At 35.5% G+C, this 13636-nt stretch overlaps 1 protein-coding gene across 1 annotated transcript in view; it reads left to right on the top strand.

Moving 5' to 3' along the window:
• Window positions 1-13636, top strand: part of RAP1GDS1 (Rap1 GTPase-GDP dissociation stimulator 1) — a 155497-nt gene that overhangs the window by 127167 nt on the left and 14694 nt on the right. The window contains exons 8-10 of the mRNA XM_052641992.1: window positions 6479-6622; window positions 7086-7217; window positions 12127-12261. Of these exons, the coding sequence (XP_052497952.1) occupies window positions 6479-6622; window positions 7086-7217; window positions 12127-12261 (411 nt within the window). The remainder of the gene's footprint in view (window positions 1-6478; window positions 6623-7085; window positions 7218-12126; window positions 12262-13636) is intronic.

Here is a 13636-nt window from a genome sequence, read left to right as displayed (position 1 = left end):
ATTAAAGGCCAGTCTCACCATGAACATAGATCCAAAATTCCCATAAACTTTTAGCAAACAATTTCCAGTAATATATTTAAAAATTAATCATCATACTAAATTGGATTTATTCTGGAAATGTAGTTTATTATTCCAAAGGCAGTCAATATAATTCATGACATTAAAACTTAATAAAGGGGAAAATCATATGATCTTCAGTCGCTCAGTTGTGTCCGACTCTGTGACCCCATGAACTGCAGCACACCAGGTCTCCCTGTCCATCACCAACTCCCAGAGTTTACTCAAACTCACATCCACCGAGTCGGTGATGCCATCCAACCATCTCATCCTCTGTCGTCCCCTTCTCCTCTCGTCTTCAATCTTTCCCAGCATCAGGGTCTTTTCAAATAAGTCAGCTCTTCACGTCAGGTGGCCAAAGTATTAGAGTTTCAGCTTCAATATCATTCCTTCCAATGAACACCGAGGACTGATCTTGTTTAGGATGGACTGGTTGGATCTCCTTGCAGTCCAAGGGACTCTCAAGAGTCTTCTCCAACACCACAGTTCAAAAGCATCAATTCTTCAGTGCTCAGCTTTCTTCACAGTCCAACTCTCACATCCATACATGACCACTGGAAAAACCATAGCCTTGACTAGATGGACCTTTGTTGGCAAAGTAATGTCTCTGCTTTTTAATATGCTGTCTAGGTTGGTCATGCCCTTCCTTCCAAGGAGAATGTGTCTTTTAGTTTCATGGCTGCATTCACCATCTGCAGTGATTTTGGGGCCCCCAAAATAAAGTCTGCCACTGTTTCCCCATCTATTTGCCATGAAATGATGGGACCGGATGCCATGATCTTAGTTTTCTGAATGTTGAGCTTTCAGCCAACTTTGTCACTTTCCACTTTCACTTTCATCAAGAGGCTTTTTAGTTCCTCTTCACTTTCTGCCATAAGGGTGGTGTCATCTGCATATCTGAGGTTATTGATATTTCTCCTGGCAATCTTGATTCCCGCTTGTGCTTCCTCCAGCCCAGCGTTTCTCATGATGTACTCTGCACAGAAGTTAAATAAGCAGGGTGACAATATATAGCCTTTACATACTTCTTTTCCTATTTGGAACCAGTCTGTTGTTCCATGTCCAGTTCTAACTATTGCTTCCTGACCTGCATATAGGTTTCTCAAGAGGCAGGTCAGGTGGTCTGGTATTCCCATCTCTTTCCGAATTTTCCACAGTTTATTGTGATCCACACAGTCAAAGGCTTTGGCATAGTCAATAAAGCAGAAATAGGTGTTTTCTTAAACTCTCTTGCTTTTTTGATCATCCAGTGGATGTTGGCAATTTGACCTCTGGTTCCTCTGCCTTTTCTAAAACCAGCTTGAACATATGGAAGTTCACAGTTCATGTATTGTTGAAGCCTGGCTTGAAGAATTTTGAGCATTACTTTACTAGTGTGAGATGTGTGCAATTGTATGATCTTCAGTTCAGTTCAGTCGTTCAGTCGTGTCCGACTCTTTGCGACCCCGTAAATTGCAGCATGCCAGGCCTCCCTGTCCATCACCAACTCCCGGAGTTCACTCAGACTCGCGTCCATCGAGTCAGTGATGCCATCCAGCCATCTCATCCTCGGTCGTCCCCTTCTCCTGCCCTCAATCCCTCCCAGCATCAGAGTCTTTTCCAATGAGTCAACTCTTCGCATGAGGTGGCCAAAGTACTGGAGCTTCAACTTTAGCGTCATTCCTTCCAAAGAAATCCCAGGGTTGATCTCCTTCAGAATGGACTGGTTGGATCTCCTTGCAGCCCAAGGGACTCTAGAGAGTCTTCTCCAACACCACAGTTCAAAAGCATCAATTCTTCGGCGCTCAGCCTTCTTCATAGTCCAACTCTCGCATCCATACATGACTACTGGAAAAACCATGGCCTTGACTAGACGGACCTTAGTCAGCAAAGTAATGTCTCTGCTTTTGAATATGCTATCTAGGTTGGTCATAACTTTTCTTCCAAGGAGTAAGCGTCTTTATCATCCAGAAAAACATTTCATAAGATTAAGCATCCATATATGGTTTTTAAAAACTTAAGAAACCATTACTAGAAGAGAGTGAAGAGAATATATAACCCGAATTCTATAGAAAACTTCACACTCAGTGGTAAAACAAAAAGCATTTCCTTCTAAAGTTGGGAATGAGAAGGATTATCCCCATTTTTATTTCTTATTGTATTGTAGGAACTATCCAGTGCTATAGAGTAAAAAAGAAAGAAAAGATATTGGTAGGAAATAAGCTATCATTTTTCATAGATGATATGATTACATCCAGAATACAAAAGAATAGGTTAATCTTGAAAATTAGCATTTGGGTTGTTAGCCAAAACAAAGAAAAACATCTGAAAACCCAAAGCATTGTATTTTTACATACGAGCAAAAACAGAAAATACATTTTAAAAATACATTGTTTAGTATAAAAAAAAATATTTAAGGAAATTCCTTGGTATTCCAGTGGTTAGGACTCTGTGCTTTCACTGCTGGGGCCCCCGAATGTGATCCCTGGTCTGGGAGCTAAGATCCTGCAAGCTGAGTGGCTTTAAAGAAAAAAGAGAGAGAAGTACTTCAGAATAGGTTAATAAAAGATGTCTAAGATCTCTGGCAGAAAAGTGTAGAAAATCATTAAGAGAAACTAAGATCTAAATAAACAGAAAGCTATTCTGTAATGATGTTATATGGCCCCATACTGATATAAAGACTTAACTGCAGTTCTCATCAAAATCCCAAAGACCAGGAATAGTCAAGATAATGTGAACAAGAACAAGGGAGCAGAACGGGTTTTACTTCATAACAACAATAAAGTTTTATTCTGATAAAGCTCTATTATATTTAAAAGACAATGTAGTATTGGTTCAAAGATAGACAGGAAGACTGGTGCAACAGGATAACCCAGAAACAAATGGATGCATTAGTAGATGTCTATTTTACTAAGAAAAAAAGGTACCACTATGGAGCTATATGGAAAGGACAGTTTGTTAAATAAATGGTGCTAGAAATGTAGAAAATACGATTGGAGACACACATACAATCCCAGTTTTTACTATTTTAAAATTTCATTTCAGATACATTATTGAACATAAAAGTTGAAATAAGAAAGTTAACCTTAAAACATGAGATAGGAGAATATCATCACAGGCTTGCATACAGAAAATTTTCTTATATCACAAAAAGCTTACCTAAAAGGAAAAAATGATAAATTTGGTTATTTTAAAAATAAAAATTTGAGAAAAGCATGACAGTAGATGAAATGATATTTGCAACACATGTAACAAGCAGAGGGCTGATGTGTACAACACGTAGAAAAACACCCCCAAGTCACTAAGAAAAATGTGGAAAATTCAGTGGTGAAAATGTGCAAATAATTTGAGAAGGCCCTTGACAAAAGATAAAATCCAAGTAGCTAATAAACACATGAAAATATGCTCAACTCATTAAAAATTAGGGAATGCAAAATAAAACCACAATAAATTACCACTGTGTACTCACTGGAAAAAACGATAATACCAAGTATTGATGAAGGTGTGAAACAGTGGAAACTCATTAAATGCTGATGGGACTATAAATTGGTACGATTTGGAGAACAGTATCTACTGAGTTAGAGATGGGTGTTCCCAGTGATCCAGAAATTCTGCTGTTTGGTGTATACCCAGAAACATGTTCATGTACACCAGGAGCCATTCCAGGAATGTCCATAACAGCATTGTTTATAATAATGAAATATTTAAACAACTTGTATCCATTAACAGTAGAATAACATGGACTATCCATATTATGGAAAAATACACAGTTATGGAAAGGAATGAAGATAGCCATAACCAGTAGTGTAGATGAGTCCTATAAACATTAAAAAGAAAAGGCCAGCACTGAAAAATATATGATTCCATTTATATGAAGTTTCAAAAAAAGCTAAAATTAAGCTGTAGTTTTTTAGGAATGATTATTTGGTGAAATTGTAAAAGTATGGATATGTATGGATATCAGGGTAGTGATTTGAAAGGGACGGATATGTGACAGGAAAAGTCACAGAGGGGTTTCTCGGGTTGTTGGTGATGGATTTCTTGATTTAGGTAATAGTTCTGTGGTTATTTAATGTATTTAATAATAATAGTTGATTAAGCAGAACATAAGGACTTCCCTGATAGCTCAGTTGGTAAGAATCCACCTGCAATGAAGACGACGACCCTGGTTCAATTCCTGGGTCAGAAAGATCCGCTGCAGAAGGGATAGGCTCCCCACTCGAGTATTCTTGGGCTTCCCTTGTGGCTCAGCTGGTAAAGAATCCACCTGCAGTGTGGGAGATCTGGGTTTGAGCTCTGGGTTGGGAAGATCCCCTGGAGAAGGGAAAGGCTACCCACTGCAGTATTTTGGCCTAGAGAATTCCATGGACTGTATAGTCCACGGGGTTGCAGAGTCAGATATAACTGAGCAACTTTCACACTTAAGCATAACGTATATTTATATGCTTTGTTGAATTTGTGGAATTTTTCCACCACTTAGAAAAGATTTTTAAATATACATTCATACAGATATACACATACATATATATATAAAAAAAACATGATACATAAATGGTAGTGATATAAGTAGATGTCCTTGGGCAGAATGGTACTGATAAAAGTGTGCTAGGCTGTCTGCTTTGGCGGAATGCCTTGCTAATCCTTTTTAATAAGGCATTTTAAGCATCCCATATATATATGTGATTACAGTTAAACTGTGAGAAGAAAGATCTCATAGTTTAACCTTAGCACATGTTATATTTCCTGCGTGCCTTAGATCTTATGGGAGAAATTTATTTTTCATCTCATTTCATGGTTTGGCCAAATAGGAAATTTTCATTGTGACCTTCAGGTAGTTTTATGCCAGAGAACAACCTGTAACCTTCCTTGCAGTATTTCATAATAACTTTTTATTTGTTTGTTTTGTTCTCCACTGTCTTCACTTGTGTTTTATAACTGTGAAGTGGACTGAATGATAACTTTGAAAATCATCCTTGGTTTTCCTTGTATACAAAGGAGAGTGATTCCAACATTTAAACTGGGATTTCTATAATTCAAGGTTTTTTTGTATTTTTTAAGGCTTTTTCGTCATGGCTTTCAATTCTAGTCACCGCATATTTCTAGTTCTGTCATTCTGTAACCAAGGAAATGCCCTACTTTCAGCATGGCACAGTGCAAGTATACCTTTTAAAAAAATATTCTAGGTTGAATATTCTGTGTATTCTGAAACAATATGCCAAGGAAGATCAGTGGTCCTAGTGATAGGGAAAAAAGGCCAAATTTTTACACATTAAAATGGTCTCAGTGAAAAAGTCTTAAGTTTGGGGAAAAAAAAAAAAGGTCTGTTTCTCCCAAATAAGAAGCTTACACTGCCCTTGCTGTAGATATATGCATATACAGCTTAGGGAAACTGAAGACTAAAATAAAATCCAATTAAACAATAAAATTTAAGTTTGAAAATATCTATGTAGCTAATGTATTTCTAAGGTCAGTTGATCAACATTTATCTTAAGCAGTATCAAATATACCCAAAATATTTAAGTAGACCAATTTAGGTTAAAACACAAGGATGAATGAAGTTTATACAATATCTGCTGAATTGGGGGAGAGAGATATGAATGTGAATATAAAATCTTCAGTGAAATGTGTTCTGTAATGAAAGAATATTTAAGATATTAGTATGAACAATATTGATTCGATAGACAAATATAGTTTGCTATGAAGATAGTGTTTTAAAATACAATTGGGATGTAAAATCTGTTTAAAATTCCTTAGTTATCCATCAAAAAAATTCAAAGTTATTTTTTCTTTCCACTTTTTTATGAAAATTTAAGAACCTATTCAAATGTAGGGCAAATATAATATAATGAGCCACGTTCCCATCACTTGAGGAAGCTTCAAATTAATGAAGACCTGAAACTCTTTTTTAAAACATAACTTTTCAAGTTAAGAAAGTTACAAGTTAACTGCCTTAGAAAAATAACAGTGTACAAATATGAATCCAAATATACATACCTTGTGATATACTTTGAAATTTACTAATATCTCTTTTCAGTATCTTGGTATTCAAATTCCATTAGTGGATATATTTTAACTATATCATCTGTGTGTGTTTTATTTCAAACAGTGTGGGATATTGTATAGTGTTGCCTTTTAAATGTGAGTATAATCTCTAGAATAACAGATATTACTTGCCTTCAGAGCTGAGAATCAATTTGTTTAGGTGCTGCCAGACATTCTGAAAAGTGACATAATATCAAATGGAAAAATGAAATAAAGCTCTTGTGTATTTAAGCTTCACTGTCTAATAGTTCCTTTTGAAACTCACATCTTCAAAGGAGTATTATCTAAATCATGTACTTTCTTATAATAAGAAAGTCTTATAATTCTTATAATAAATTGCTTATACCAGAACTCTTATTTCATCTTAAATTTTGGTTGTTTTGTTCACATTATTCTTTAGATGCTATTAAACTACAGCTTGTTGAATCAGGCCTGGTAGAATGTCTACTGGAGATTGTTCAGCAGAAAGTGGATAGTGACAAAGAGGAGGATATTGCTGAGCTCAAAACCGCTTCGGATCTAATGGTTTTATTACTTCTTGGAGGTGAGTTATAATTTATGTCAATAAAAAACATGATTGTCAGATTTTTTAAAATTTATTGTCTCTTTTATAAATACTTCATTAGGCATTTTCTCTCATTTTCCTGTCACATTTAATCTTGTTGATGTGATGATTTTGAAACACATCATAAAGAGAACTAGAGATAATGAACCTGGACAGGAGGAGTCTTTACTCTCTTACACAGTATTTAAAGAGCTGTCATTTAGAAGAGACAGCTATGATACCAAAGGTCTAAAAGCTAAATGTCTACTTGGGATTTAGAATAGAAAAATTCTAAACCCTTTTGTCCAGTCTCTACTAAAAGTTTATTATAAAAAGAGCCATTACTTCTCCCTTTATGAATTGTGGATTGTGAAGTATATGATTTCCCAGTTGGGTATTCAGTTAAGAATATGGATGTGTCACTGCTAAGTATTTCCCTTGTATCTGTTTCATTTATCTCTAGATGAATCCATGCAGAAATTATTTGAAGGAGGAAAAGGTAATGTGTTTCAAAGGGTACTATCTTGGATTCCATCAAATAACCACCAGCTACAGCTTGCTGGAGCATTGGCAATTGCAAATTTTGCCAGAAATGGTAAGCATATTAGTTCATTCTTATTAAATCAGACTTTCTATATTTTAGAATTATGCTTTGCCATAACAAGTACTAAACCTAGAACCATTCAGAAGCATGTGCAGAATCTCTGTGTACTACTACCTTAATTTTTCAGAAATCTGAAATACTAATAGCAACTTGCCCAACAAATTACATGTTTTATGCACTTCAACTAAGAGCTGATAGTTTAAAGATAATGAACAGTGACTTTGAAGTCCTTATTTTTGAATACTCTACACTTCAGAGATGAATAAACTTTAGTCCCGTGCTAATATACTTCCGATCTAGGAGGATATGCTCTTTGGATTTAGATTTTACCTTGGATTTAATAATCTGAGTATTCATTATTGTGCCTCAATTTATACTCTTATGTCTACAAAACTTAAGTGTGGGTGATCTACTGGTTTAGGCTGGAATATTTACTTAAATAATACTTCAGAGGCACCAGGCCTTCATGTATATTTCTGAAGTATGATACTTCCACTGTTCATTCTAGAAACTTATTCTCATACTGTGTCTAGGAAATATGAGTTACTTTTGTTTTTAATTTTATTTTATTTGAGTATTAACTCTTGTTATAGCATGTTTTAATAATGACTTATTCCATTTTTCATTCTGTCTTTTTGGGGACCATCATTAGCTCCTTAATGATGAAAATAAGACTTGCAAAATATTGATAATTCATGAAGCTAAATGGGGGTTAAATAGTAATTATTATAATATTCTGTTTTATAAATGTTTCAGAAATTCTGCTTTAAAAAATAATTTAAATATCAATCATGATAACAAAGTATAGAGTACTGTTACTGTAATGTTGGCAGAACACTGGCATACTTCATTATAAATGGAAACAATTGGGGGCACATTAAGCATGTGGTTTCTACTTACTCATCTTCTGACATACTGTCAGGATCTCAGCTAGAGATTTTTGGGGCCAATTTAAAAAATTTTATCTATTTTAAGAATCTTATAACCCCACTCACACCTATGGACAGATCAACTAAACAGAAAATTAACAAAGAAAGTCAAACTTTAAATGATACAATAGACCAGTTAGACCTAATTGATATCTATAGGACATTTCACCCCAAAACAATGAATTTCACCTTTTTCTCAAGTGCTCATGGAACTTTCTCCAGGATAGATCACATCCTGGGCCATAAATCTAACCTTGATAAATTCAAAAAAATTGAAATCATTCCAAGCATCTTTTTTGACCATAATGCGTTAAGATTAGATCTCAATTACAGGAGAAAAACTATTAAAAATTCCAACATATGGAGGCTGAACAACACATTTCTGAATAACCAACAAATCACAGAAGAAATCAAAATATGCATAGAAATGAATGAAAATGAAAACACAACAACCCAAAACCTGTGGGACACTATAAAAGCAGTGCTAAGAGGAAAGTTCATAGCAATACAGGCATACCTCAAGAAACAAGAAACAAGTCAAATAAATAACCTAACTCTACACCTAAAGCAATTAGAAAAGGAAGAAATGGAGAACCCCAGAGTTAGTAGAAGGAAAGAAATCTTAAAAATTAGGGCAGAAATAAATGCAAAAGAAACAAAAGAGACCATAGCAAAAATCAACAAAGCCAAAAGCTTGTTCTTTGAAAGGATAAATAAAATTGACAAACCATTAGCCAGACTCATCAAGAAACAAAGGGAGAAAAATCAAATCAATAAAATTAGAAATGAAAATGGAGAGATCACAACAAACAACACAGAAATACAAAGGATCATAAGAGACTACTATCAGCAATTATAAGCCAATAAAATGGACAACGTGGAAGAAATGGACAAATTCTTAGAAAAGTAAAATTTTCCAAAACTGAACCAGGAAGAAATCTTAACAGACCCATCACAAGCATGGAAATTGAAACTGTAATCAGAAATCTTCCAGCAAACAAAAGCCCAGGTCCAGACGGCTTCACAGCTGAATTCTACGAGAAGTTTAGAGAAGAGCTAACACCTATCCTACTCAAACTCTTCCAGAAAATTGCAGAGGAAGGTAAACTTCCAAACTCATTCTATGAGGCCACCATCACCCTAATACCAAAACCTGACAAAGATGCCACAAAAAAAGAAAACTACAGGCCAATATCACTGATGAACATAGATGCAAAAATCCTCAACAAAATTCTAGCAATCAGAATCCAACAACACATTAAAAAGATCATACACCATGACCAAGTGGGCTTTATCCCAGGGATGCAAGGATTCTTCAATATCTGCAAATCAATCAGTATAATTCACCACATTAACAAATTGAAAAATAAAAGACATATGATTATCTCAATAGATGCAGAGAAGGCCTTTGACAAAATTTAACATCCATTTATGATAAAAACTCTCCAGAAAGCAGGAATAGAAGGAACATACCTCAACATAATAAAACCTATATATGACAAACCCACAGCAAACATTATCCTCAGTGGTGGAAAATTGAAAGCATTTCCCCTAAAGTCAGGAACAAGACAAGGGTGCCCACTTTCACCACTACTATTCAACATAGTTCTGGAAGTTTTGGCCACAGCAATGAGAGCAGAAAAAGAAATAAAAGGAATCCAAATTGGAAAAGAAGAAGTAAAACTCTCACTGTTTGCAGATGACATGATCCTCTACATAGAAAACCCTAAAGACTCCACCAGAAAATTACTAGAGCTAATCAATGAATATAGTAAAGTTGCAGGATATAAAATCAACACACAGAAATCCCTTGTATTCCTATACACTAATAATGAGAAAGTAGAAAAGGAAATTAAGGAAACAGTTCCATTCACCATTGCAATGAAAATAATAAAATACTTAGGAATATACCTACCTAAAGAAACTAAAGACCTATATATAGAAAACTATAAAACACTGATGAAGGAATCAAAGAGGACACTAATAGATGGAGAAATATACCATGTTCATGGATCAGAAGAATCAATATGGTGAAAATGAGTTTACTACCCAAAGCAATCTACAGATTCATTGCAATCCCTATCAAGCTACCAGCAGTATTTTTCACAGAGCTAGAACAAATAATTTCACAATTTGCATGGAAATACAAAAAACCTCAAATAACCAAAGCAATCTTGAGAAAGAAGGATGGAACTGGAGGAATCAAGTTCCTGACTTGATTCAGGCTCTGACTGACTTCAGGCTCTACTACAAAGCCACAGTCATCAAGACAGTATGGTACTGGCACAAAGACAGACATATAGATCAATGGAACAAAATAGAAAGCCCAGAGATAAATCCATACACCTATGGACACCTTATCTTCAACAAAGGAAGCAAGAATATACAATGTATTAAAGACAATCTCTTTAACAAGTGGTGCTGGGAAAACTGGTCAACCACTTGTAAAGAATGAAACTAGATCACTTTCTAACACCACACACAAAAATAAACTCAAAATGGATTAAAGATCTAAACGTAAGACCAGAAACTAGAAAACTCCTAAAGGAGAACATAGGCAAAACACTCTCCGACATAAATCACAGCAGTATCCTCTATGATCCACCTCCCAGAATACTGGAAATAAAAGCAAAAATAAACAAATGGGATCTAATTAAAATTAAAAGCTTCTGCACAACAAAGGAAACTAAGCAAGGTGAAAAGACAGCCTTCTGAATGGGAGAAAATAATAGCAAATGAAGCAACTGACAAACAGCTAATCTCAAAAATATACAAGCTACTTATGCAGCTCAATTCCATAAAAATAAACAACCCAATCAAAAAATGGGCCAAAGAACTAAATAGACATTTCTCCCAAGAAAATATACGGATGGCTAACAAACACATGAAAAGATGCTCAATATCACTTATTATCCGAGAAATGCAAATCAAGACCACAGTGAGGTCCCATTTCACGCCAGTCAGAATGGCTGTGATCCAAAAGTCTACAAGCAATAAATGCTGGAGAGGGTGTGGAGAAAAGAGAACCCTCTTACACTGTTGGTGGGAATGCAAACTAGTACATCCACTATGGAGAACAGTGTGGAGATTCCTTAAAAACTTGCAAATAGAACTGCCTTATGACCCAGCAATCCCACTGCTGGGCATACACACCGAGGAAACCAGAATTGAAAGAGACATGTGTACCCCCATGTTCATCGCAGCACTGTTTATAATAGCCAGGACATGGAAACAACCTAGATGTCCATCAGCAGACGAATGGATAAGAAAGCTGTGGTACATATATACAATGGAGTATTACTCAGGCATTAAAAAGAATACATTTGAATCCGTTCTAATGAGGTGGATGAAACTGGAGCCAATTATACAGAGTGAAGTAAGCCAGAAAGAAAAACACCAATACAGTATACTAACACATATATATGGAATTTAGAAAGATGATAATGATAACCCTGTATGTGAGACAGCAAAAGAGACACAGATGTATAGAATGGACTTTTGGACTCTGATGGAGAGGGAGAGGGTGGGATGATTCGGGAGAAGGGCACTGAAACATGTATACTATCATGTAAGAAACGAATTGCCAGTCTATGTTTGATACAGGATACAGCATGCTTGGGGCTGGTGCATGGGGATGATCCAGAGAGATGATATGGGGTGGGAGGTGGGAGGGGGGTCCAGGATTGGGAACTCTTGTACACCCGTGGCGGATTCATGTCGGTGTATGGCAAAACCAATAGAGTATTGTAAAGCAAAGTAAAGTAAAAATAAAAATTAAAAAAATATAATCACACTTCTCACTCAGTGAACAAACAAAAATCTCATAAGTCTGATGTGAGAAAGAGATGGAATACATTTTATTTTTCTGTAGCTCCATTTTCCTTAATGTAGATAATGGGCTGGCATGAGTATTACAAAATATTTATAAATATTTGTAAAGAGGGGAAAAAATGTTTTCTGTTGTTATTTAGATGGAAATTGTATCCATATGGTAGACAATGGAATTGTAGAAAAACTTATGGATTTATTGGACAGACATGTAGAAGATGGAAACGTAACTGTTCAGCATGCAGCGCTAAGTGCCCTCAGAAACCTAGCCATCCCAGGTAAGTCGTAAGAATGGGAGCCAACTGTGTAAGAGATAAAATCTATTGTTTTGGAAAGATATTTACTTTATGTGATTTGTGGACCTACCCTGACCAAGAAAAGAAAAAATCATAGTCTTCAGATTGCTTACATTTTTCTTACTAATAAATGGAGATTATATGTTAAAGAAGTTTTCTGAGACTACACAAGCACAATCTTCCTTTTTCAGATTATTCAAATATTCTATTACGTTTTGTGAACTCCCAGATTTTCATCATACTGTGTAGTTAAGATTTTTAAAGCATCTTCAGTTGAGGTAAGATAATGGTATCAATTCATAGAATCCCCTAAAGATGACTTTTAAGAATTTTTTTTTCCCTACAAGCAGACGTGACATTTTTTTCCTTTTGGACTTTTTGTATTGGGCTATAGCCAATTAGCAGTGTTGTGCTAGTTTCGGTGAACAGAAAAGGGACTCGGCCATACATATACATGTGTCCATTCTCCCCCAAAACCCACTCACATCCAAGCTGCCACATAACACTGAGCAAAGTTCCATGTGCTATACAGTAGGTCCTTGTTGGTTATCCATTTTAAATATAGCAGTGGGTACAGACATACAGTTTTGTTTTTTTAACTAGCCTTAATGTGCCTTTTTGGATTACTAGTCTTTCAAAATAACGTTATCATGGGAAATAATACAGGATATAGTTAAAACTATCCTGTTGTTCTACTTTCTAATGGTAAATTTCTGGTCAGGTGAAAATAGTGTAACATGAAAAGGCAATCTATATAAAATAAATTTGTTTCATGTAGCAGATTAAGGTTGCTTATTAATGTCTGTAATATCTATATTAACACACTTGAGTCAAGGATAGAGGTAAAAAGAGACATTTATTAAAGTTGAGGAATCATGCTTTTTGTAAATATGAAGACGACATTGTCAGATTTCCTTTACAAATTACTACCTTTTTTTATTAGATTTTAAAAGCCAGTAAATGTGATTTCGTATGGTGTGCTTCTGTCAGTTCAGTCCAGTTCAGTTGCTCAGTTGCGTCCGACTTTGTGACCCCATGAATTGCAGCACGCCAGCCCTCCCTGTCCATCACCATCTCCCGGAGTTCACTCAAACTCACGTCCATCGAGTCAGTGACGCCATCCAGCCATCTCATCCTCTGTCGTCCCCTTTTCCTCCTGCCCCGAATCCCTCCTCAGAGGATATTTATCCCCCAGACCTAGCATTCCCAATCCCATTCTTAAAATTAACAGAGAAGTAATAGGATTGTTTTTAAGTAGAAAAATGTAACATGGAGCCTTAAAGCTAATAAGACTCAAAAATTATATTGGATTGAATGATTATCATCAAAAATGCTAACATAATTTTAACCAGTCTCT

This window comes from Budorcas taxicolor, chromosome 6, assembly GCF_023091745.1.
Source record: "Budorcas taxicolor isolate Tak-1 chromosome 6, Takin1.1, whole genome shotgun sequence".
Taxonomy (NCBI): domain Eukaryota; kingdom Metazoa; phylum Chordata; class Mammalia; order Artiodactyla; family Bovidae; genus Budorcas; species Budorcas taxicolor.
The sequence above is the reverse complement of the archived record's forward strand: the minus strand, read 5'-3'. Positions and strand labels throughout refer to the sequence as shown.